Source organism: Symphalangus syndactylus, chromosome 17, assembly GCF_028878055.3.
Source record: "Symphalangus syndactylus isolate Jambi chromosome 17, NHGRI_mSymSyn1-v2.1_pri, whole genome shotgun sequence".
Taxonomy (NCBI): Eukaryota; Metazoa; Chordata; class Mammalia; order Primates; family Hylobatidae; genus Symphalangus; species Symphalangus syndactylus.
The window spans coordinates 17,301,848-17,327,097 of NC_072439.2; the positions used below are offsets into that span (position 1 = coordinate 17,301,848).

Genomic DNA, 25,250 nt, shown 5'->3' on the forward strand with positions numbered 1-25,250 from the left:
CTGAGTAAAACTGTGTCACACCATGTGAGGCAGTCACAGGGCAACAATCACAGCATCACCCCGGATCTCAATGTTAGGAACACTCCCAAACACCACGCACTAGGACAGCCAGAGACGATTGGGGCTGAAGTCAACTGTGGGTTATCACCGGGACCCCCACACTACAGAAACACACATGCCCAGGATCACTACGGAATCCAGCAGGGTGTCCTGGAAAGATATCACACACCGGCCAGGTGCTGTGGCTCATACCTGTAATCCCAGCACTTTGGGAGGCCGACACAGGAGGATCATGAGGTCAGGAGTTCGAGACCAGCCTGACCAACACGGTGAAACCCTGTCTCTACTAAAAATACAAAAATTAGCCAGGCATGGTGGTGCACATCTGTAATCCCAGCTACTCGGGAGGCTGAGGCAGGAGAATCGCTTGAACCGGGAAGGTGGAGGTTGCAGTGAGCCGAGATCGTGCCACTGCACTCCAGCTTGGGCGACAGAGCAAGACTCTGTCTCGGAAAAAAAAAAAAAAAAGATATCACACACCATGTCCTCCTTAGAAACAATGGTACAGTGACAATGATGGCAACATTCACAACCAAACACACCAGAAGTCCCAGAGTGACACACAGGAGATTGTCTGAGACTCACAACATCACTGTGGGAGTCAGCTGGATTCAGTGCACGCCTGTGCACACACACGAAGGCACTTCCGCCAGGTCCATCTCATGAAAGAGGCCCATGCACCCAAGGGATATGGTACAAAAATAGTTTATTACAAAAGAAATCCAACCAAAATGCTTAATAATTTACATCGTGATTCGTGCCCGTTACGGCTCACCTCTCCCCTCCTCAGTTATCTGGTAGAGAGTGGAGGGGAGTGGCTGTTTCCTGGGTCCACCAGCTCTGGGAGGGGACATGGAAATGGAAGATGTGGGTGGCATTCCGGACAGGGACTGGTGCCTGAGAATGCTGGGGTCAGAGTCCTGGGAGGGAGCGAGATGGGGGAACATCTGTGCTCAGAAGTGGAAGTGTATGGGTAGGTGCATGTGCTTCTGTGCAAATCCTGGTCCCGAAGATGGGGGGGGGCAGAGTGAGATCTTCACAGTTTCCAGAAGGGTTGACCCCACAGGGCAGGGGGGCCCCTCCTCATGAGTCCAAGATCTGCCCCCCCATCCCCCTCAGCTGCCTCCTGGAGCTGGGGAGGGGGGCACCGGCCGGCCAGGGCCTCGGAGGACCCCAGCAAAGGGCAGGAAGGCAGGTGGAGATGGGGAAGGAAGGAAGAAATTGGGAGGAGCCATGGGGAATCCAGGGGGGTCCTTAGGGGGAGACTGGGAGGGTGAGGAGGATGGTGATGCAGAGAGAAGACCTGAGGAAGGAAGAGAGACAGAAGGGGAGGGTGGTGAGAGGCTAGACCCAGAGAGCAGGGGCTGGGGCCTGAGATCTGGGTCTGAGGGAGGAGGGGCTGGGGGTCTGAGGGAGGAGGGGCTGGGGGTCTGGACTCTTGGGTCTGAGGGAGGAGGGGCTGGGGATTTAAACTCCCGGGTCTGAGGAAAGAGGCATCTGGGGACCTAGACTCCTGGGTCTGAAGGAAGAGGGGCTGGGGGTCTGAAGGAGGAGGGGCTGGGGGTCTGAAGGAGGAGGGGCCGGGGATCTGAAGGAGGAGGGGCTGAGGTCTGAGGGAGGAGGGTCTGGGAATCTGGACTCCTGGGTCTGAGGGAGGAGGGGCTGAGGTTTGAGATAAGAGGGTCTGAGGGTATGAGGGAGGAGGGGCTGAGGTCTGAGGGAGGAGGGGCTGGGGGGGTCTGAAGGAGGAGGGGCTGTGGTCTGAGGGAGGAGGGGCCAGGGATCTGAAGGAGGAGGGGCTATGGGTTGGGATTCCTGTGTCAGAGGGAGGAGGCTAGGAGCCTGGACTCCTGGATCTGAGGGAGGAGGGGCTGTGGGTTGGGATTCCTGGGTCTGAGGGAGGAGGCGCCAGGGCTGGAGGTTGGGAACGGTTTCTCACCATTGGAGCTGAGGCGGCTGCTGCTCTCGGGGGAGGTGTCGGCGCTCCGGTCAGGGGAGGGGTCTGGCTGGGAGGTGGAAGCAGGCCGGGTGGCCTTCCCCCTCAGGATGTCGATGACCTGTAGGAAGATGGGCGTGACCACAGAGCCACCCATGCCTCACAGCCCTCTCTCCTTCTATCCCTCCTAGCTCACCGGATCCAGGTGGTGGCCTCTCCATTTCTCAGTAAGGAAAGCTGGGCAAGGCACTTTTATTCTTGGTGCCAGTCTCTCCTCATTTCTGGAACTCACACCCGCGCTCTCAGAGGCTCACCCACTCCCCTCCACGCAACGGCACAGACACCCGCACTCCTCTGCGCTCTGGCACACTCGCCTGCCACCAGCCCGCGGACACACGTGTGCAAGGGGCATGTCCACAGCTGCCCCGGCTCACCCTGCGGCTGCGCGCCACCATGAGTGGCGTGTCGTTGTGGCAGTTCTTGAGGCTGCTGTCAGCGCCGCTGCGGACGAGCGTGCGCACCAGCGGGAGGAGCCCGCGGCCGGACGCTGAGTGCAGGGCGGAGCTGCCGGAGTACATTTGCGCGTTCACGTTGGCGCCGTGCTGCGGGGCGGGAGGGCCGGGTCAAGAGGGCGCGCGGGCCACCCGGGGCAAGGGAACAGAGGCTGGAGGCCCGGGTGGGTGGCCGGCACGTGGGGCGGCACCGGATCGGGGTGGGGTCACAGGAAGGTAGGAGCGAGAGCCAAGGGCGGGCCAAGCGGGACTGCGTTGGCGGCGCTGAATGAACTGGGGCTGGACACCGAGGCCCGCGCCCCAAAGGGTCCGGGGGGCTGGAGGGGGGAAGGACAATGCGTGGACAGGGCCTAGCTGGAAGGCGAGGTCAGCCAGGCCATCGCAGGGCGGGGCCTAGGCCGTTGAGGTGGCAGGGGAGGAATGGGACAAGTTCGTAGCCAGGGGCGTGGAGCCCTAGCGTCGAGATAACTAGGCCCTAAAGGAAGGATCAGAGCTGGACGCGGAGCAGGAGCCGAAGCCAGAACTGGAAGGCGGGGTCAGAGCTAGGGGCTGGGGCCAGAGCCGGTTGGGGGTCAGAGGATAGGGTGGGCGCGAGGCTCAGGGGGGCTGTACGCACCTGCAGCAGCAGCTGCACCATGCTAAGGCTGTTGTTTTCCACGGCGTGGATGAGCGGGGAGCGGCCGCTCTTAATGTCCTGCGGCGGGGAGGGAAGGTCTTAGCTTCTCCAAGCTCTGCTCCAGCAGCCGGCGACCCGCATCCCGTTCACATCCCATTCGCGGGATCCAGCCTCTCTCTTGGGTCTGATACTCCAAGCCCCACCCCACGCGGGCGCTCTCCCACGCCAGCCCCACACTGGCCCCGCCCCTCCAAGACCCCGCCCCTGCTAAGGCCCCGCTCCCTCCCAGCTCCTAGTGCGCGCTCACCACTGCATCGATGTCGGCACCGCGCTCCAGCAAGAGCTGCACGGTTTCTTGGCACTCGGTGTTCACTGCCACGTGCAGGGCGGTGAGCCCTGAGGGAGAGGAGGGCTCGGTGAAACCTAGGCCCGGGCTTTGCGGCCGCTGATGGACTCCAGGTCCGCTGGACAGCCCAGCCTTGCCCCGCGGTAGATGCTCACCGTCATAATTACGGGCCTCCAGGTCCAACGTGCCCGGAGCTGCGCTGTCCAGCAGGGCTCGCAGGCAGGTCGGGCTGCGGTGCTCGCACGCCAGGTGAGCGGCCGTCTGGCCATGGCGGTCCAGCGCCATGGGGCTGGCACCAGCTGTCACCAGGAGCCGGACCACAGACGGTAATGTGGTGATCACAGCCAGGTGGAGCGGTGTCTGGGGAACAGCGACCGTGAGGGACCTGTGTCCAGCCCTGCCTGTGTCTCTAGTCCTGCCTCCCTCAGGTTTTCGGAACCCTTATTCCTCATCCTGCAGTCTTCCCCAGGAACAGAAACCTGAGACACCTCCTGTCTCAGATTCAAGAGTCGGGGCCCCATGCTCCTCCTTCCCCAGGACCCAGAAGACTGGGCCTCCAACCTCCTCTTTCCCTAGTACCCGGATTCTGGGTCCCCAGCCCCCTCCCTCCTCACTAGGAGGTCTTTAGGCCCCTGCCCTCTCAGGAACAAGGAGTCCAAGGCCCCAGAACCCTTATTCCCCAGGAACCAGAAGCCTGGAGCACCTCGCTACTTAAGAGTCCAGACCCCAGCCCTCCTCCCTCAGACCCAGGAGTCCAGACTCCTAGCCCTCCTCCATCAGACCCAGGAGTCCAGGCACCAGCTCCTCCTCCCTCAGACCCAGCGTCACCTGCCGTAGGTTGTTGTAGATGTCGAGCTCTCGGCCCCCCTGCTGGAAGAGGTTGACCAGCCGGTGCACAGCTGGCAGGTTACCCTGCACCACAGCAATATGGAGAGGCCTGGGGGTGGGGGAGTGAAGGAATCACAGGCATTAGGGGCTGTTCACCTCTCACCCTCATGCTATTGGCAATGCTAACTCCACTGTGTCGAATACTTTGGAAATGTCCCCAGTATTCAAACACTTCTCCCCACCCACTCCCTCCATCCTGATTTACCACCTGCTCCCTCCATCCTGATTTACCACCCACTCTCTCCATCCTGCTTTAGCCACCACTGGCTCCCTGCTGGTCTAGTATACAGTTCCATCCTCATGGCTTCTCTGCTCCCACCTATGCTGTACTGTCTGTCCCCCACACAACAGCCAGAGGGACCCTTTTATTTTATTTTATTTGTTTGAGATGGAGTCTTGCTCTGTCGCCCAGGCTGGAGTGCAGTGGTGCTATCTCGTGCTCACTGCAATCTCTGCCTCCCAGGTTCAAGTGATCATCCAACCTCAGCCTCCCGAGTAGCTGGGATTACAGGCGTGTGCCATCACGCCCAGCTAACTTTTGTATTTTTAGTAGAGACAGGGTTTCACCCTGTTGGCCAGGCTGGTCTCGAACTGCTGGGTTCAAGTGATCCTCCTGCCTCCCAAAGTGCTGGGATTACAGGCATGAGCCACCACGCCCAGTCTGGAACAAAAGTTTTGACTAAAAGGGAGGTGAGGACAAACTGGGATGGGGCCATTGTTCTGGAGGCTGTACAGTCCAGAACCCCCTTCCAGACTGAAGGACTCACTCTCTCAGCTTCTGGGAAGATTGTCAGCTTTCAGACCATTTGAGAATTACCCTCAGCTCAAGAGAGCTGCTTGTCCAAGGTCACGCCCCATGTGAATCAAGGGCAGCTGCCCTTCAATGGCATCCAGTCACTGGTTAATGCCGGCATAGAAGGCCTAGCCTCCTGACCCCAATGCTGAAGGCCATTCCAGCTTCAATATTCCCTGTGGGATGGCTGAGGCCGTGTGGAGGCGACACAGCAGCTCAACTTCTCCCTCTGCCTAGGTGGGCTTCCTTCGTCCCACAGGTGTTGATGGAGAACATTTCCAATAAACTTCCTGCTCAGTTTCCAGAGACCCCAACCTAGAACAAGCTATTCAGAGACTGGTGTGTGTGTGTGTGCGTGTGCTTGTGCATGCCTGTGCATGTTTGCATGGGGTGGGGGACAGAGTGGAGGACCCAAGGAGGACTATGTGTACACAGTGGGCGGCAGGATCTTTATTTAAAGTTTACTAAGTAATTCCTTTCTCACCAGCACCTGTCTCTCTTGTGGAATGTGTCTCTAGAATCCAGTTTAAACTAGCCTCCCAGGTGGTTCTGACGGAAGTGCAGAAATTCTGGGGCCAGAGTTGCAAATTGGGCCACAACCCCTCCTAGCCTAGCTGCGTGCTAGGGCAAAGCCTGCGTGCTGGGGGCCTTTCGTAGCCTCAGTTTTCTCTTATGTAAAGTACAGCACCCACAATGCCAGGGTGAGATCACGCAGGTGAATCGCTGAACCTGACTCCTAAATCCGTGAAAGCCAAATTTAAAAATAAAATGTTGAGGGAGGGGCCGGGGTCCCTGGGAAGGGTCCCCCCTTCTCTGCATCTCCCAGGACGCCTGGCCTGGGTCCCTCTCGGGGCGGCCAGGGTTAAGTGAGGGCAGACGCAGCGAATGATTTCAGAGAAACCGTCCAGGCCTGAGTTCCCATAAACGCGCGGGCCGCAGGGGGTGGGGCGGGGCTGGAGGAAGTGGGGACGGGAGGGGCGACCCAGCCCTCGGACTTCCAGTAACAGGTCTGCTGGGCGGGGCTCTGCTTCCTGCTCCCGGGGGAGGGAAGCCTGTCCCGCCGGGGATCTACCCTGGCCACCCCTGGCACCCCAACTTCCATCCCTGAATGGGGCGGGGGAAGGGGGTGCCCAGCCCAAGAAGACCTAGCTCCCTTGAGGTGTGTGTGTGTGTGGGGGGACGCATAATCCTGAGTCCTCCGGCCTGGGGGACCCTCTGGAACTCCACCCCGCAGAGCTCAGGCTCCAGCTGGCTGCAAGTCCTCCTTATCCCGGCATCCACCCCCAACATCTCTTGGGAGCCAGAAATAGCCCTAACTCTTCTTTAAGAATAAGGACTTCCCCCGTCCTTCAGAGCTCCAGAATCCTAAACTACCTTGCCTGCCCTTGTCCCCTCAGAGACCCAGAAATACAGCGCCTCAAACCCTGTCCCTTTGGGAATACAAACTTTCAGGCCCCTTGGCGTGACCAGCTTCACCTGCCCAATGCTTAGAATGTCCTGCTGCCGCTGTCGTGAAATTCTTAAGTTTTGAACAAGGGACTCTGCAAATTTCTGTGTCTGGTCCTGCCCCTAAAACCCCTCTGAGTGCCAGGTCCCCAAGCTGCCAAGCTGCTCCTCATTCCCTCGGAGATTAAGGAATACAGTTCCCCAACTTCTGCCTTCTGAAAATCAGAACATCACCCCCCCGCCCGCCCCCGCCTTCCTCCCCCCTCCCCAGGTTTCTGGCTGCCCAGTCCCTAACCTCTTGGGGGTCCAAATGCCCCAAGGCTCGTACCCGCCTGTGAGGAGATGGAAGCCCAGCCTCCTAACCTTTTGGCTCCTGTGGGGACCCAGACTTAGAGTCCCCCGCCCTCCTCGCCCCCACTGCCCTCCCCCGCGGGTGTGAAGTGGAGCCGGTGGCGCAGGCTGGGGCCGGGCCGCTGCCCGTTCCGGTAAAGTCTCAGCCCCAGCGGAAGGGGTTAAGGTTGGAGGAAGCGCCAGGAGGGGGGAGGCTGCGAGTGAGTGACGGGTGCTGACGTGGGGGAGGCAGAGCAGCTGGGTTGCGGTCAAGTTCTGCGGGAAGGGATTTCCCCCAGCAGGCAGCTGAGGCAGAAGTGTTTGCCTTGGGGGAGAGTCGGGGAGGGAGAGTGGGGGGAGGGCCTGGGGCTGGAGACTGGTGGGCCGGGTGGCCTCTAGCAAGCACCCTGCTTTTCAATAGCATGGACAGCTCACCCCTGGGGGCAGAGACTACTAATTAAGCCCGTTTCAAGATGACCCCCCAGTGGTACCCAGAAGGGGAGGGAACTAGGTTTTATGAGCTCTTTATAATCTCGGCCACTTTCTCCTGCTAGGGTTCTGGAGATGGCCTGCAAACACCCTGGGAGCTCTGCTCAAACATGACCCATTTCCATGCATTGAGCACTTACTGTTTGCCCAGCCCCGTTCTGTGCACCGTATTAATACATGTGTACAAGATCTCACTGAATCCTAATTGTGATAGGTGCTATTATGATACCCAGTTTCCAAATAGGGAAACTGAGACTCAGGGACATGAAATCACTCAGTGGGCCAGTGGCGGAGCAGCCCTCTGCTACTTCTCTGCAGAAATAGGCCTGTTCATCTCTGCCTGTGGTTTCCAGGCCCCAAACTAATTCTCACAGAAGCGCTTTGTATAACTCATGTCATTTCTTCCTCCCGGAGACCCTCACACGCGATGGTTCCTGTTTTTACAGAGAGGGAAACTGAGGCACAGAGGGAGTAGAAAGTGGCCACGCTGAGATTCCAACCCAGGTCGATAGAATAATAAGAATCATGATGATCAATTGTAGTGAGTGCTTACTATGTTCTAGGCACAGACCAAACCCTCCCGTGCAGGACTTCTCAGCAGCCTCACAAACATGTTCTTCAAACTGCAGGTGATAAACCATGGGGGTTGTGAAATCAATTTAGGGGATCTTCAAATTAATGTAGTGGGCTGTGACCATGAAACAATGAAGTCGACTAGAATAGAAAATGGCAAAGTAAAGCTGTAAGCTGGGCTCGGTGGCTCACACCTGTAATCTCAGCACTTTGGGAGGCTGAGGTGGGAGGATCATTTGAGCCCAGGAGTTTGAGACCAGGCTGGGCAACATAGCAAGACTGCCGTGTTTCTACAAAAAAAAAAAATTACAAAAATTAGCCAGGTGTGGGGGGAGTGCCTGTGGTCCCAGCTACTCAGGAGGCTGAGGTGGGAGGATCATTTGAGCCCAAGAGATCAAGGCTGCAGTGAGCTGTGATTGCACCACTGCACTCCAGCCTGGGTGACAGATCGAGACCCTGTCTCAGGAAAAAAAAAAAAAAAAGTCACAGTAGAACCCACATAGTAAGGGCGAGTATTGTTTCATTTTGTGCAATTTTAATTTCAAGTTTATGTGTGTGTGTGTGTGTGTGTGTGTGTGCTGGGTTTGAGATAAAATAATAGTGATACTAACAAACACTTACTCAACATTTATGCCAGGTCCAGTGATAGAAGTTTTACATGTATAATTCATATAGTAAGTTAATCAATGAACTGTCTTTCTTGTTTTTAGGTTGTGATAAAAAATCTGAAGACCACTGTTCCAAAAATAGTGTTCTAGGGGTGGGCTTGGGGTTCCTGCCTGTAATCCCAGCACTTTGGGAGGCCAAGGCGAGTGGATCACTTGAGGTCAGGAGTTTGAGACCAGCCTGGCCAACATGGTGAAACCCTGTCTGTACCAAAAAATACAAAAATTAGCCGGGCTTGGCAGTGGGCACTTGTAGTCTCAGCTACTCAGGAGGCTGTGGCATGAGACTCACTTGAACCTGGGGAGCAGAGGTTGCAGTGAGCCGAGATCGTGCCACTGCACTCCAGCCTGGGCGACAGGGTGAGACCCTGTCTCAAAAAAACAAAAACAAAAACCAAATAAAAATAGTGGCCTAGGAGGTAAATGCTCTCAAGGTGCCCATTCTTCAGAGGAGGAAACTGAGGCTCAGAGAGGGGAAGGGCCTTATTCAAGGTCACACAGCCTGTGGTGGAGACTGAGTTCTGACTCAGGTCCACTGGGAGCTGAGTGGCCCTGTGTTATGGACGGCTGGTCTTCCCAACCACCCCTCCCCTTAATAGGGGACTGTCACTCACGTGTCTCCGTCCTCATCTGCACAGGTGGCCATGGCGATGTCAGCAGAAAGGGGGTGTTCCATGGGGCACATCATGGGGTATAGGGGTGTAGGCAGGTTCACCAGAGGAAACGGGGAACCCATGGTCCGAGTGGGGTACAAAGGCAGTAAGGCTCCTGGACAATGGAGGACAGAGAAGGGACATGGGTGAGGCCACACCCACAGACCCTCAACCCCCTCCCCACTTCTAGACCTTTGCTCCTGCGGTGTCACCTGCCCTTTCTCCCGGGTCCCTTTTGCATCCCATACAGGGTCCTCAGGGCCTAAAACAAACCCCCTTCCACATCCCTCCTCTGGGCTCTGGCAGCTTCCTCTCCCTCCAGGGCTGGTCACCCTCATTGTCACTTATCTTCTGACCCCAATCTCCAATCAGACAAAGGGTCCCTTAAGAACAGAGGGTGCACCCATCGTCAACTAGCAGGGGACCCCAGGGACTGTCTGCGGAGTGATTTTGTGGCTGATGAATTGCTGGGTGCAGGGTGTGGGATAAATGTAGAGTGGGTTTGGAGAGAGTGGAGGGAGAGAGGAGGTGTTACCAGAAGCCTGTTCAAACTGTTTTTGAGATGGAGTCTCGCTCTGTCACCCAGACTGGAGTGCAGTGGCACGATCTTGCCTCACTGCAACCTCTGCCTCCCAGGTTCAAGCAATTCTCCTGCCTCAACCTGCCAGGTAGCTGGGATTACAGATGCTCCCCACCACGCATGGGTAATTTTAGATCAAACTGTTTAAAAAGGGGCCACGGTAGGCCGGACGCGGTGGCTCATGCCTCTAATACCAATACTTTGGGAGGCCGAGGCGAGCGTATCACCTGAGGTCAGGAGTTCAATACCAGTCTGGGCAACATGGTGAAACCCTGTGTCTACTAAAAATACAAAAATTAGCCAGGTGTGGTGGTGCATGCCTGTAATCCCAGCTACTTGGGAGGCCGAGGCACAAGAATCGCTTGAACTTGGGAGGCGGAGGTTGCAGTGAGCCGAGATCACGTCAATGCACTCCAGCCTGGGCGACAGAGCAAAACAAAACTCTGTCTCAAAAAACAAAAACTAAAACAAACAAACAAACAAAGGCGAGGGGACCATGGCAGCAGGCAAATCCATACCAACCCATCACACAGATGGGGAAAACTGAGGCCTGCTTTCTCACTCTTGGAATGGGAAAGCTGGGAGGCCGTGGCAGAACTCCTGGCACATAGCTTGAGGCTCTCCAGCTGTCATGCTGATGGGGTGGAGGGTGCAGAAACTACCTAAAGTTTTGGGGCTCTGTAGAAGTGCTCTCTGCAGCTTTGGGGGTCAATTGGGGATGGTGACGTGGCTACAGCTGTAGTAGGGGACACTGCTTCTTTAGATCAGGGATGGAGATAGGATGGAGAGAAGAGTGTGTGGTCTTTGTCATCTGCTGATCCTTGTGGGCCTTCTGTTCTTGAACTCCCAAGTTTCCAGGTCCCGGTATCTCCAATACCAGGCCTTGGGGCCCTGAGGCTTTCTGTCTGGAGACCCCTGAATTTTTCATCCTGCCTCTAAATTACCCAGTCTCAGAATTACCCAATCTTAAGATCCTCAGTCCCCTGATCCCCTTCGGCCCACCTGATCTTGACCTCAAATAGGACCCTGATCATTTGTGGCCCCACATAACCGAGTACCCAGAACCCCAGGTCTCTGTTCCCCTGGATCCTCAAGACCCCCTGGTATCTGGGTCCCTGCAGCTCTGGTTCATTTCCTTAGATCCTTGTGATCCCAGATATTGGGGTGCTCAGAACCCCATCTCTGTTTTCATAATGCCCATGTCTCCAGATATCTTGGTTCCTGAGATCGTGACATCCTGAGATCCTCAGTATCTGTCTCCTTAGAACCCCAGTCTCTGTTGCCGTGACTCCCTTTGATTCTAATATCAGGATACAAGGAACCCCAGTTATCCCACACCCTGCACCCAGCAATTCTCCAGCCCATCTCAGCTTCCTCATAACCCTACACATCTGGCTTAAGAGCTTGTACTTTTTTTGTCCCTAGGATACCAGGCTCTGTGCCCTGATTCCCTGACACCCCCATATTTGTACCACTGGGCATTGTCCCTGGCCCCCCCACGTCACTCAGCCCCTGGGCTCTGCCCCCCAGGATCCCCAAATCCCCAGATCCCAAGGCACAGCTTGCTGGCTCCCCGATGATCTCATATCTGTATCCCTGGAACCTGGGCTTATATCCTCTTGTCCCCCAGGTCCCTGGAGAGACACCGGTTTGTGCCTCGAGCTCTGCCTCCTGGCTCTGGTGACCCTATGCTCTGTGTGGATCCCACCCGGCCTGGACCCTCGGGGGCCACTCACCCGGGTAGTAAAGCGCCTCCGGCCGGGCCAGGCCGTGGGGGGGCCCGGGGACCGCCGGCAGGTCGCAGCCGCCGCGCAGAGGGTCCAGGGGGACGACAAGGCCCGCAGCGCCGCGGGGAGCGGCGGGCTCCGGGGAGGGCGCACGCAGCGGGCGCTTGCGGAGCGGCAGCGCGGCTCCCGGGAGTCCGGCGGCCTTGGGCCGGGTGCGCAGGTCCACGGGCCCCTCGTCCATGGCCCCCGCGGGGCATCGGGGCATGGGGCCGCCGGGGACGGCGGCCGGAGCGCGGCTGGGCTCGGCTGCACGGGAGGGTGGTTTCGCCGGGCGCCGGGACTTCCCCTGCAGCCGGCTGAACTGAAGGGACTTTTGTCGGCCGGGGCGGTGCCGGCCGCCCGCCTCCCCGCCCCCGGCCCCCCCGGGGCCACCCGTACGCCCCAGGGGTTTCCTGGACCCGCCGCTGCTCCCGCCGCTCGGCGGTGCAGCCTGCTCTGCGCCCCGCCCGCGCCGCGCCCCGCTTGCCCCCTCCCGGCCCGCGGCGCCCGGGGCAGCCAGGCTTCGGCGGGGGAGGGAGAGGAAAGGAGGGGTGGGGGGAGAGGAGGCGGGGTTGGGGGGTGGGGGGAGTGTCCCCACCCCTGCTGCCAAGGGCCGCTCTCAGTCTCTCTGCCTCTGTTTTTGTCTTTCTGGCCCTATCTCTCAACATCTCTATCTCTGAGTCTGTAACTGTCTCTCTGGTTCTCCTGTCTGAGTAGGGGTTTCTCTCCGTACCCCCGCGTTTGTCTCTGTGTGCTCTGTTCCGTCTCTGTCTCTCTCTTTTGTCTCTTTGTGTCTGTCACCATCTCTCTGTCTCTCAGTTGCTGTCTGCTTCTCTGCCTCTCAGGAGGCCTTGGCATCTCTGGGACGGGGGTTGGAATCTCGGTTCCCACTTACTCGCTGGGTGACCTCGGCCAAACACTTCCCCTCTCTGAGCCGTTTCCTCCTTAGTGGGAGTGAAGAGACGCACCCGGGGCAGGGACTGGCGCTCGGCAGGCGGCCGGGAACGATTCCTCTCCCCCCCCCTTCCATCTCTGCCACTCCACATGCCTCATCAGCTGTGGGTCTAAAGGGGCTGGGGGTGTTGTGAGGGTGGGGAGCGTTCCACTGATAGTGTCTCTGCAGGCGTTGGGGGCCCTGCACCCAGCCGGGGCCCGTGGGGCACCGGGGTGGGTGCTAGGAAAATCCTAGGTGCACAGAAAGAGACATGGAGACAGGAGCAGAGATCTTGAGAGAAAGGGAGATAGCAAGAGACACAGACACCAGGCCAGAGTCAGCGCGACCGAGGACGGTGCTGCAGGAGCGGGGAGCAGTTTGGCTTCCCCCAGACTTCCCCTCCCACATCGAGGAGGGGTTGATGGGTGGGGAACAGGCCAGGCGGGTTGGGGTCATGACTCAGGCTGGAGATGGGAGGGAGGGAGGGGGGAGGCGGGACTCTTCCCGGTCTCCTCCCCTCCTCTCCCTCTCCCCGCCCCGGGGTGGGGCCCCGAAGGTCCGGGGCTTTCCCGGATTTCCCTGGGGGCGGGGCAGCCGCTGGGGTTGAGTCCGGGTCACTGAGTCACAGGAGGCGGAGAGGGAAGCTTTGGGGACACAGAGGGCGGGGCATGGGGGCTGCACCCCGGACTTGCCCAGGGGGCACGCGGCATCTCTCTGGTTCTCTCCCCCGGTCTCCTTCTGTCTTCGCAACTTGCCTGACCTCCCTCTGGTTGTCTCCCGCCCCCTCTCTGTCTCTGTCTCCCCATCTCTGTTGCTGTCTCTGTGTCCCCCTGGGACCTTGAAAGTGGGTGTTGGGGCCCCGGGAAGGGACTTTGGCCGTACTAGGGCCCCACCCGAGTGGATCGTTAACCCAGGATGTGAGAAATGGCTGTGGGGAGAGGCCTCACCCCTTCCCTCCCTGATCGTTTCTGCCTCTCTCTGGATCTCCCTCATCCCCCTTCATGGTGAAACATCCCGAGCGCGGACCTGTGTTAATTCCACCTCCACCCCTTGCTCCCGGTGGGACCTCAGACAAGCCATCCCCTGTCTTGAGACTCAGTTTGTTCTTCTGGAGAATGGGACCAGTGGCAACCCCTGCCTGCTGGTGGTGTGGGGGCCACAGCAGGGGAAAAGAGGGGAGGAACTGGGTTGGACAGGCTGGGGGCTGTGTTCTCTGCCCACCCAACCCCACCCCTGGGGACCCTCAGACACAGGAGAGGGGTGTGGAGCACTACCCCATTGCACAGAAAGGAAAGCTGAGGTTTGGAGGGGTGAGGCTTAGGGTGGGGACCCTCAGAGGTAGGGTTGGAAGGACACTCAAGCCTGTCCCACTCCTGGCATCCCGGGGCAGCTGGTGCAGTGGCTTCAACCTAGCAGGACTGTAGAGGGGAGAAGATGTGATGGGGCCCGTGGGGGCTTCGAAGGGCTGGGAGAGAGGGTGCTGCTGGGAGAGAGGGTGCTGCTGGGAGAGAGGGTGCTGCTGGCAGAGAGGGTGCTGCTGGTTCTCTGAGGTTGGATGAGGGATAAAAGGGTCTGAAGGAGGAGGATCTGAAGAAGGAAGATAGGTCTGAGAGAGAAGTAGATGGTTTAGTGGGAGGAGGGGGAGAGGATCTGAAGGAGGAGGACAGGTTCTGTTGGAGGAGGTGAGGGTCTGATGGAGGAAGGAAGGGTCTGAGGGTGGAGGCGAGGTTTGGAGGGAGGAGGTGAGGGTCTGAGGGAGGAGACAAGCGTCTGAAGGAGGAGATAATAGTCTGAGGAAGGAAGCGAGGGTTTGAGAGAGGAGGTGAGGGTCTGAAAGAGGAGGTAAGGGTCTGTAGGTGGAGGTGAGGTTTGGGGGGAGGAGATGAGGGGCTAAGGGAGGAGGTGAGGGTCTGAGAGAGGAGGTGAGGGTCTGAGGGAGGAGGTGGGGGTCTGAGGGAGGAGATAAGCGTGTGAGGAAGGAGGTGAGCGTTTGAGAGAGGAGGTGAGGGTCTAAAGGAGGCGGTACGGGTCTGAAGGTGGAGGTGAGATTTGGAGGGAAGGGGTGAGGGTCTGAGAGGAGGTGAGGCTCTGAAGGAGGAAGTGGGCATCTGAGGGAGGAGGTGAGGGTCTGAAGGAGGAGATAAGCATCTGAGGAAGCAGGTGAGGGTTTGAGAGAAGAGGTGAGGTTCTGAAAGAGGAGGTAAGGGTCTGAGGGAGGAGGTGAGGGTCTGAAGGAGGAAGTGAGGGTCTGAGTGAGGAGGGGAGGGGAGAGTATCTGAGGGAGAGGGCACAGTCTGAGGAAGTCTGCGAAGCATTAAGTGAGGAGATGCAGCTCTGAGGGAGGAGGAGAGAGTTGGAGGGGAAAGAAGGGTCTGAGGGAAGAAGATTTGGAGAGAGTTTGAGGGTAAAGGCCAGATCTGAGGGAGAAGAAAGAGGTTCAGGGGAAAAGATCTGAGGGTCCGAGGGTGGAAGCCATGGACTAGGGGAGGAGGAGCTGGTAGGGTGGAGGGGTAGAGAGGCGTGCCTCCGGAGCCAGCAGGGACCAAGGGGAGGGAAGGGAAGGGAGGCTGGGAGGCAGCCCCGCCCTGCAGCTGTCTCTAATTTCCCAGAATCTTCTGCTCTCAGGAAAGTCCCAGCTCCCACAGCAGCCTCCCTCCAATGTCGGGAACGGAGGATGCGGAACCAGGATGGCCACCCCCACCCTCCCCCCCGCTCCTTGCACCCCAGGCGGAAAGGACTAGGGTCTCCTTTCTCTGGGCCTTGGCCTCTGGAGGGCCCCCACCCGCAGGGGCAGCCCCTGGATGAGTCTCAGAAACTTCCCAGAGGAGGCCCGGAAGTTCTGCTTGGTGTCTCACCACTTTCCCTTCATGCAGGCCGCCCTTCATACCTGTTCCGATCTCCTCCCCAGCTGCTGCTTCTTTTCCCCCAACCCATCCTGGGGGAGGAAAGGCCAGGAATTTACCTGCTCAAAGTCCTGAGAGGGAAATGAAATTCCATCTGGAAGTCTGTAGGCTTGAGGCAGCTTTCTTGCTCTCAGGGGCCTCAATTTCTCTTTCTAAGAGGAGAGAGTAGGGCTGGTCAGGGCCTAAGTTCCCATCTGGCTCAATTACTGGGACTTGTCCTGCTTTTTTTTTGAGACAAGATCTGGCTCTGTCTCCCAGGCTGAAGTGCAGTAGTGAGATCATAGCTCACTGTAGCCTTGAACTCCTGGACTCAAGTGATCCTCCTGCCTCAGCCTCCCAAGTAGCTGGGACTACAGGCATGTGCCGCAATGACCGGCTAATAAAAAAAATGTGTAGAGTCAGGGGGTCTCACTCTGTTGCCCAAGCTGGTCTCGAACTCCTGGGCTCAAGCGATCCTCCCACCTCAGTCTCCCAAAGTGCTAGGATTACAGGCGTGAGCCACCATATCTGGCCTCCTCGTCCTACTTTGTTTTGAATTGAGGCCTGGGTCCAAGTCCTGTCTCCCGATGGTTAGCTTCGTGACTTCCGGGCAGTTACTTAACCTCCTGGAGCCTCAGCTTCCCTGTAGAGTGGATCACATCAAGAAAATACGACTCTGTCCCATGGGGCCTGATGTATAGAAAGCTCTCAATGCAATATAGCTGCTATTAATTTTATAATAATAGTAATAATATAACATTATATATTATTATTGTCCTCATCAAATTATCCTGTGTTTTCAACAGCAGGACCTGCTTCATTGGGGAAAATAGAATTCAACGTGCTGGCCTTAGAGACATAGTTTTGAGCCCTGGCTCTTCCATGTGCTAGTTGTGTGACCTTAGGCAGGTGGCTTTCCCTGTGTGCCTTCCTTGTGACTTTATTATTTTTTAATTTTTATTTTTTGAGATAGAGTCTCATGCTGTCACCCAGGCTGGAGTGCAGTGGCATGATCTCGGCTCACTGCAATCTCCGCCCCCCTGATTCAAGCAATTCTCTTGCCTCAGCTTCCCGAGTAGCTGGGACTACAGGTGCCTGCCACCACGCCCGGCTAAATTATTTTTTTTTTGAGACGGAGTCTCGCTCTGTCACCCAGGCTGGAGTGCAGTGGCGTGATCTCGGCTCACTGCAAGCTCCGCCTCCCGGGTTCACGTCATTCTCCTGCCTCAGCTTCTCCGAGTAGCTGGGACTACAGGCACCCGCCACCACGCCCGGCTAATTTTTTTTGTATTTTTAGTAGAGACGGGGTTTCACCGTGGTCTCGATCTCCTGACCTCGTGATCTGCCCGCCTCGGCCTCCCAAAGTGCTGGGATTACAAGCGTGAGCCACCGCGCCCGGCCTTGCCCTGCTAATTTTTGTATGTTTAGTGGAGACTGGGTTTCACCATGTTGGCCAAGGTGGTCTTGACCTCCTGACCTCAAGTGATCCACCTGCCTTGGCCTCCCAAAGTGCTGAGATTACAGGCGTGAGCCACCGTGCCCAGCCCCTTGTGACTTTAATAATGGGGAAGGGAGCATGGGGTGTGCTCCTGTAGTCCCAGCACTTTGGGAGGCCAAGGTAGAAAGAAGAATCCCTTGAAACCAGGAGTTCAAGACCAGTCTGGGCAACAAGGTGACACCCTGTCTCTACAATTTTTTTTTTGTTTGTTTGAGACAGAGTTTTGCTCTTGTTGACCTGGCTAGAGTGCAATGGTGCAATCTCGGCTCACTGCAACCTCTGCCTCCTGGGTTCAAGCGATTCTTCTGCCTTAGCCTCCTGAGTAGCTGGGACTACAAGCTCGTGCCACCATGCCCAGCTAATTTTTTTTTTTTTTTTTTTTTGAGACAGAGTCTCGCTCTGTCGCCCAGGCTGGAGTGCAGTGGCGCGATCTCGGCTCACTGCAAGCTCCGCCTCCCGGGTTCACGCCATTCTCCTGCCTCAGCCTCTCCGAGTAGCTGGGACTACAGGCGCCCGCCACCACACCCGGCTAATTTTTTGTATTTTTAGTAGAGACGGGGTTTCACCATGGTCTCGATCTCCTGACCTCGTGATCCGCCTGCCTCGGCCTCCCAAAGTGCTGGGATTACAAGCGTGAGCCACCGCGCCCGGCCTTGCCCTGCTAATTTTTGTATTTTTAGTAGAGAAGAGGTTTCACCATATTGGCTGGGCTGGTCTCGAACTCCTTGCTTTGTGATCCACCTGCCTCGGCTTCCCAAAGTGCTGGGATTACAGGTGTGAGCCACCACGCCAGGCTTACACAAAATTTTTAAAAATTAGCTGGGCTCAGGGGAGCACCTATAGTCCTAGCTACTTGGGAGGGTGAGGTGGGAGGATTGCTTGAGGTGTAAGGCTGCAGTGAGCTATGATCATGCCACTGAACTCCAGCCTGGGTGACAGAGTGAGACTCTGTCTCAAAATAATGGTAATAATAGTAATAACAGGATGATAACAGATTCTGTTTCACAGGCTTACTGAACAGATTAAATACGAAAAGTGTGTGGAATAAATGAATGAATAATGTTCATTTCTGTCTCCACACTGCTGGCCTTAACCCTTGCCTTATCCAGCAGACCAGGGCCTCCTTCTCACCCTTTTCTACTCACAGAGGAGACAAGACAGAAACATTCACTCCGGGCTGAGTTGCAACTAAGAATTGGCCCACTTAATCCACTCAACATCTTGTAAGGAAAATTCAGCTAAAAACACAATTTTATAGAGGAGGAAACAGGCACAGAGGAGTGAACTCACTGCCCGGGTCACACGGTGAGGAACTGGGGAGAGCTGAGATTTCAAGCCAGGTCCCTGTGACCCCAGCACACTTGGTCACAGGGGAAGTGGCCATGAGTCTCGGAGACTGCAGGTGTGCCCTTCCAGCTTGATTCTAGACTCCTTCTCCCTGGGAAGAAATGGTTTAGATGGGGAAACTGAGGCATGGAGAAGGAAAGTCATGTGCCCGAGGACACCCATGGAGATTCACACCCTGGAGCTCTTCTCTGCTGCCTCCTGGTATGGGGAGGGTCCGTGGGTGGAGAGAGGATGGCATTGCAGCAGGAGGGAATAGAGTTAGACTTAAGGGGCCAGGCATGGTGACTCATGCCTGTAATCCCAGCACTTTGAGAGGCCGAGACCGGAGTATCATCTGAGGTCAGGAGTTCAAGACCAGCCTTGCCAACAAGGCGAAACCCCGTCTCTACTAAAAATACAAAACTTAGCCAGGCGTGGTGGCGGGCGCCTGTAATCCCAGCTACACGGGAGGCTGAGGCAGGAGAATCGCTTGAACCTGGGAGGCGGAGGTTGCAGTGAGCTGAGATCGTGCCACTGCGCTCCAGTCTGGGCAACAGAGCAAGACTCTGTCTCAAACAAAAAAGAAAAAAAAATAGAGTTAGACTTAAGAGTCCCTTGAGGAGGAACAACCACTAGAGCCTCCAGGGAAGCTCAGGGAGAGCAAGTGAATTCCGCAGACAGAGGGATACAGAGACTCTGGACCCGGATGGGGAGGGACATGCCCAGGGTCAGGCTGCCTCCAGTCTGGGCCCTGGGCTGGAGTCCACACGGCTCCGCTCCCTGAGGCTGCCCTGCCCCACCCCCACGGGTGAATGCGGGCCCGCTTCCTGGAGCATGGCCTGCACCTCCTGGTTCCTCCCCACCCTGGAGCCTTGGCAGCTGTGGGAGCTCCTGGCATTGAGCAGAATCAGCCCATCTGGGGCCCAAGCCAAGACTTAATCTTCCCCTTTCTGACTCTTGCTGGGTCTGCACGCACGACGCTGAGTCAGAGGATTGCGACATCCTCTCTTGGCAGGCCAGGGAGACTGGACGCCCTTGTCCCCGGACCCCCTCCACCGCCCCTGCCAGCCGCCTTGATCAGAGAGGGGTGATTTGGTGGGGGGAGTGTGGAGATCAGCACCTGCCCTGGGTGGGTGGATGGGGGTCTGGGAAGGTGGGGCGTAGGAAGGAAGGTCACAGTGGTCTCAGCGAGGTGACAGTAGACAGTCAGGTACTAGTGGGCTAGTGTCCTCATCTGTGAATGGGGCCCTGTCTAATTGTTTGGGTTCAAATCCCAGTTCTGTCACTTACCAGCTGTGTGACCCTGGGCAAGTGATTTATTTACCCTCTCTGAGCCCCAGTTTCCTCATCTATAAAATGAGGGTAAAAACAGTGCATGCCTTCCGGCGGTATTGTGAGAGTCAAATTAATTCACACACGTCAGCACAGGCCTGGCACAGAGGAAAGTCTCGGTAAATGGAAGATATTATTTTAAAATGATTGTTATTATTCATATAGGTATGGGAGTGGCAGCCACAGAGACAGGCAGCTCACATCCCCCTTCAAGAAAAAACCTGTTGGCTGGGTGTGGCAGCACATCCCTCTAATCCCAGTGCTTTGGGAGGCCAGGATGGGAGAATCACCTGGGCCCAGGAGTTCGAGACCAGCCTGGGCAACAGAGCAAGACCCCATCTCTACAAAAAAATATAGGCTGGAGTGCAATAGTGCGATCTCGGCTGACTGCAACCTCCGCCTCCCAGGCTCAAGAGATTCTCCTGGCTCAGCCTCCCAAGTAGCTGGGACTATAGGCACATACTACCATGCCCAGCAAATTTTTTTTATTTTGAGACAAAGTTTCACTTTGTCACCCAGGCTGGAGTGCAGTGGTGCAGCAACCTCTGCCTCCTGGGTTCAAGTGGTTCTCCTGCCTCAGCCTCCCAAGTAGCTGGGACTACAGGCATGTGCCACTGATCCTGGATAATTTTTGTATTTTTAGTAGAGATGGGGTTTCGCCATGCTGGCCAGGCTGGTCTCAAACTCCTGACCTTAGGTGATCCTCCTGCCTTGGCCCCCCAATCTCATGCTGGGATTACAGGCATGAGCCACCATGCCTGGCCTCTACAAAAAAATACAAAAATTAACCCGGCATGGTGGTGGTGTGCCTGTGGTTCCAGCTACTTGGGAGGCTGAGGCGGGAGGATCGCCTGAGCCTGGGGGGCTGAGGCTGCAGTGAGCTATGATCATGCCATTGCACTCCACCCTGGGTAACAGAGTGAGACCTATCTCAGAAATTTAAAAAAACAAAACAAAACCGACTTTTGATCTTGCTGCCAGGCATGCAGAGAGAGCAGACAGCCTCTGACGTTGGCAGTTGGCTCCTTTGAGGTCTGCTTCAGCTTACCGGCCGGGGCATGGTCTCCTGGGCAGTCTCCAGCCAATGACAGGTGGGGTTCTGAGGTGCTAGCCACTTCTGACCAGTGTGGGACTTCTCTAATGCAAGAGCCTTCCTGTGGGGGGCCATTACAACTTGATGGTCTCCCTTGCTCACTCCTCTTGCTTCCCCCTTTCCTTTCTGAGGTGCCGTGCCCTGCAAATATATATATATATATATACACACACACACACACACACATATATATACACACATATGTGTGTATATATATATATACACACATATGTGTATATATATATATATACACACATATGTGTGTATATATATATATACACACATATGTGTATATATATATATATACACACATATGTGTATATATATATATATATACACACACATATATTTATTTAAGATATATATATGTGTGTGTATATATGTATTTAAGAGATATATATGTATGTAAGAGACAGGGTCTCACTCTGTTGCCAAGGCTGAGGCTGAGGTGCAGTGGTGCAGTCACAGCTCATTGCAGCCTTAGCCTCCTGGGCTCAAGTGATCCTCCCACCTCAGTCTGCCGAGTAGCTAGGACCACAGGTGTGATCCTCCCACCTCAGCCTCCTGAGTAGCTGGGACTACAAGTGTGTGTCATCATGCCTGGCTAATTTCTTCTTCTTTTTGTTTTTTTGAGATGGAGTTTCGCTCTTGTTGCCCAGGCTGGAGTGCAATGGCGGGATCTCAGCTCACCGCAACCTCTGCCTCCTGGGTTCAAGCAATTCTCCTGCCTCAGCCTCCAGAGTAGCTGGGATTACAGGCATGTGCCACCATGCCTGGCTAATTTTGTATTTTTAGTAGAGACGGGGTTTCTCCATGTTGGGCAGGCTGGTCTTGAACTTCTGACCTCAGGTGATCTGCCAGCCTCAGCCTCCCAAAGTGCTGGGATTACAGGCGTGAGCCACTGCACCCAGCCATGCCTGGCTAATTTCTAAAATTTCTGCAGAAATGGGATCTTGCTACGTTTCCCAGGCTGGTCCATAAATCTTTTGCATGCCCAATTCTGTATAAACATCTGTCTTCTGGGGGAGCTGAGCTGTGACAATGGCACTGGAGTCAGACAACCTGACTGTGAGTATTGGCTCTGCTACATACTCATCTAATCTCTTTGGGCCTCAGTTTCCCTGTCTGAGTCACAGAATAATGACAATGAGAATAATAACACCATGGCTGAGAAGATCTAGTGAGTCAGCAATGCAGCCCTTGGCAGGATTGCCTGGCAGAAAATGAGGACTGCATACGTACATCATCCTCATCCTCGTTCCTAAGGAGCTGGGGCTCTGGAGTCAGACCCACTTGGGTCTGTTCCCCCTCTGTCAGTTTCTGGCTGTGTGGCCTCTGGCAAGAGTGCCACGCCCTCTATGCTTTGTTTGCAAAGTGGGGACAGACTCTTCCTTCTCAGGGTAGGGCACTGGCGAGGTCAAGAGCGGAAAGTCCCTGTGGAGCCTGGGATGCTGTGGACGTGCAATAACCAGGTGGTGTCACGGGGGCTGGGGTGATAGGTGAGCCATGATCTGCAGGGCAGGCATGTCTGGCCCCCCAGTGAGGCCCTGGGCTTGGGCTGACGGAGAAAGGGAAGTCCCAGGGCTGGGGAACCATGGTGTCCTCCTGCAGAAGTTCCCTGATTCTAGGATTCACCAGGGAGATGGGGAGGGGAAGCCCCCTGCCCTGCTCATTCAGGCAGCCAGAGGGCAGGGAGAATGTACGGGAAGGAAGGCGCTGACATGGTGGGGGAGTGCCTCCCCCACTGGACTAGAGCTTCCCAAGGATGAGAGGAAGACCTCTGCCATCAGACTTGGAGGCCCCCAAGGTGGGGACATGTTTCCCATCAGTGTAAGAGTTCCTTGAGGTTTGAATTGCATTCTTCCTCCTCCATCAGATCAGAATCTCCCTGAGAATGAAAGTGTGACTTCTTCACAGATTAGATATCTCTAAAAGTGGATTTTGCCTCTTCCATCAGTTCCTTGAAGATACATGGGGCATCTGGGTTCAGGACTAGATCTAAAAGGAAAAAAAAAAAAAAAAGGGTGGGGCAGCATGCCTCCCTCCTCTGTCTAGATTCTCAGTTGAGGGGAGCAATTTTGCCCCTCCTCCCCAGAGGACATTTGGATGAATGCCAGACTAGACTAGAGCTTCCTGAAGATAACGGGCATTCCTCCACCCTCATAGGAAACCTCCCTGAGGGTGGGTTTGGGTCCTGCCTCCTCCATCAGACTAGAGCTCACTACGTTGTAAAGCTTGAATCCTTCCTGGGACTAGGAGTGCTGTCCGAGTAAAATTAAGTTTTGTCCCTCAAATTAGACTAGGAAATATAAATTTCCCCAGGAGGGAGCTGGTACGTGCCTCCTCCATCAGATTAGTGGTTCCTTCTTGACTTGAGTTGGGGGAAATCATGCCTCCCCCATCAGCCTAGCCACTCTCTGAGTAGGGGCAAGCCCTCCCGTTGAATTAGAAGCCGCTCTTCTCAAGCCCACCCCGGCAGGGTGGAGCATGGTGCCTATCCAGGAGGGACAGTCCCTTTCCTGAAACTCCAGCCTTTTCCCTGGAAGACGGTGCCTCCCCTACTCAAGGCCACAACCTGCCCTGTGGCCACCAGCTTTTAAAAATACAGATGCAAAAGTCCCTCAGGCTCCTGGGAAAGCTGAGGTCACACTGGGCCCTTCCTCATTTGAGCCGGGACATGGCACACTCACCTCCCTTGTTTCCAACGGTCATCCCAGTGTCCCAGTCGGGGCCACCCCTACCCTCCAACACATTCCCAGGATACTGAGGATGGGGCGGGGCTGTCTCTACTGCCTCATCCCTGTGGAGTCAGGTGGTTGCAAGTCAGGAGCAAATCCCAACAGGGCAGCCTCTCAGCCAAGCAATCCTGGGCAGGCTCAATTTCCACATCCAAAAAGAATGGGACTGGCCCAGGGTTGTTGAGGTTGCACCTCCTCCCAGGGAGAGCCAGGCTCTGGGGTGGCTGGTGGGAAGAAAAATAGATGACCACTCTTACTGGCGTCACGCTCTGCAGGAGGTGGGGTGGGGGCGGGGAGGCGCTGGCTTGTGGCCTCTACTTTGAACATCACCTACCCCTGAACTTGCCACTTCAGCCCACTGTGGTCACACAGAGTCACAGCACATTTGCTCACTTCTGGGAAAATCAAATTGTATTTGCTGTTTCAGATCCCAAATTCTCCTGTGGGTTCCCGGTGCACCGTGCACCAGATCTCCATGCCAAGGTTCAGAACTTTTGCCCACCACCCCCTGGAGAGCCACGTCATTTGAGGAACAGAGATTTGGAATCGTGGGATTAAAAAAAATCCCTGAAAATTATGAAATATAACATGGGGAGAATTGCATACAATTAAAATATATTGTTCTGTTTCAGAGACTTTTGTAAAGGAAACAGTTAGGTTAAGAAAGTTGCTGGGCCAGGCGCGGTGGCTCATGCCTGTACTCCTAGCACTGGGAGGCCGAGGGCGGCAGATCACCTGAGGTTAGGAGTTTGAGAGCAGCCTGGGCAACATGGCAAAACCCCATCTCTATTAAAAACGCAAAAATTAGTGGGGCGTGGTGGTGCATGCCTTGTGGTCCCAGGCGCTCTGGAGGCTGAGGTGGGAGAATAGCTTGAACCCAGGAGGCGGAGGTTGCAGTGAGCCAATATTGCTACTGCGCCAATGCACTTGAGCCTGGGTGACAGAGTAAGACTCTGTCTCAAAAAAAAAAAAAAAGAAAAAAGAAAAAAGGAGAAACAGTGTTGCTAGTTCCTCAGAAGCTCCTTCATGCCTCTTCATGCCTCACAGCTCCCTCCCTCCTGGAAAGGTAACCTGTATTTTGACTTTTATGGTATAATTTTCTTGCTTTTCTTTATATTTTTGCTACCTACGACCACTACGGTTTTGAATTTTTAATAAAGGAAATCTCTTTTTTTTTTAGATGGGGGTCTCGCTTTGTCGTCCAGGCTAGGGTGCAGTGGGTGTGATCTTAGCTCACTGGAGCCTTGAACTCCTGGCCTCAGCCAATCTTCTGGCCTCAGCCTCCCGAGTAGCTGGGACCCCAGGTGCAAGCTACCATGCTTGGCTAATTTTTTTTTTTTTTTTTTTTTGAGACAGTTTTCCTATTGTCGCCCAGGCTGGAGTGCAATGGCGCAATCTCGGCTCACTGCAACCTCCGCCTCCTGGGTTCAAGCGATTTTCCTGCTCAGCCTCCTGAAGTAGCTGGGATTACAGGTGCCCGCCATCACGCCCATCTAATTTTTTTTTTTTTTTGTATTTTTAGTTGAGACAAGGTTTCACCATGTTGGCCAGGCTGGTCTTGAACTCCCGACTTCAGGTGATCCCCCTGCCTCTGCCTCCCAAAGGGCTAGGATTACAGGCATGAACCAACGCACCTGGCCGCTTGGCTAATTTTTAATGAAACTTTTTTTTTTTTTTGAGGCGGAGTCTCGCTCTGTCGCCCAGGCTGGAGTGCAGTGGCGCAATCTCGGCTCACTGCAAGCTCCGCCTCCCGGGTTCACGCCATTCTCCTGCCTCAGCCTCTCCAAGTAGCTG

The 25,250-nt window shown here is 55.7% G+C and overlaps 1 protein-coding gene across 3 annotated transcripts; it reads right to left on the minus strand.

Annotated features, from left to right (window-relative positions):
• Positions 1-749: 749 nt before the first annotated feature.
• BCL3 (BCL3 transcription coactivator) lies at positions 750-12,919 on the minus strand. Of its 3 annotated transcripts, none has more exons than XM_063620043.1 (9): positions 12,549-12,919; positions 9,269-9,422; positions 4,299-4,407; positions 3,626-3,830; positions 3,432-3,520; positions 3,125-3,202; positions 2,431-2,598; positions 2,000-2,117; positions 750-1,363 (listed from the first exon to the last, which is right to left on the minus strand). In XM_063620043.1, the coding sequence occupies exons 1-9, from the start codon at positions 12,697-12,699 to the stop codon at positions 1,176-1,178; spliced, it is 1,260 nt and encodes a 419-aa protein (XP_063476113.1). In that variant the 5' UTR covers positions 12,700-12,919; the 3' UTR covers positions 750-1,175. The 3 variants fall into 3 exon arrangements, with proteins under 3 accessions (XP_063476113.1, XP_055103349.1, XP_055103350.1); XM_055247374.2 differs by lacking the exon at positions 12,549-12,919 and adding an exon at positions 11,624-12,066; XM_055247375.2 differs by lacking the exon at positions 12,549-12,919 and adding an exon at positions 11,624-11,975 and having other exon boundaries at positions 750-980.
• Positions 12,920-25,250: the final 12,331 nt, after the last annotated feature.

Coding starts and splice junctions, on each gene's coding strand:
- BCL3 (XM_055247374.2), bottom strand. CDS start 11,879: ATGCCCCGATGCCCCGCGGGGGCCATGGACGAGGGGCCCGTGGACCTG. Junction 3,203..3,431: donor GTGCCGACATCGATGCAGTG/GTGAGCGCGCAC, acceptor TCCCCGCCGCAG/GACATTAAGAGCGGCCGCTC. Junction 2,599..3,124: donor TGGTGCAGCTGCTGCTGCAG/GTGCGTACAGCC, acceptor CCCGCCCCGCAG/CACGGCGCCAACGTGAACGC.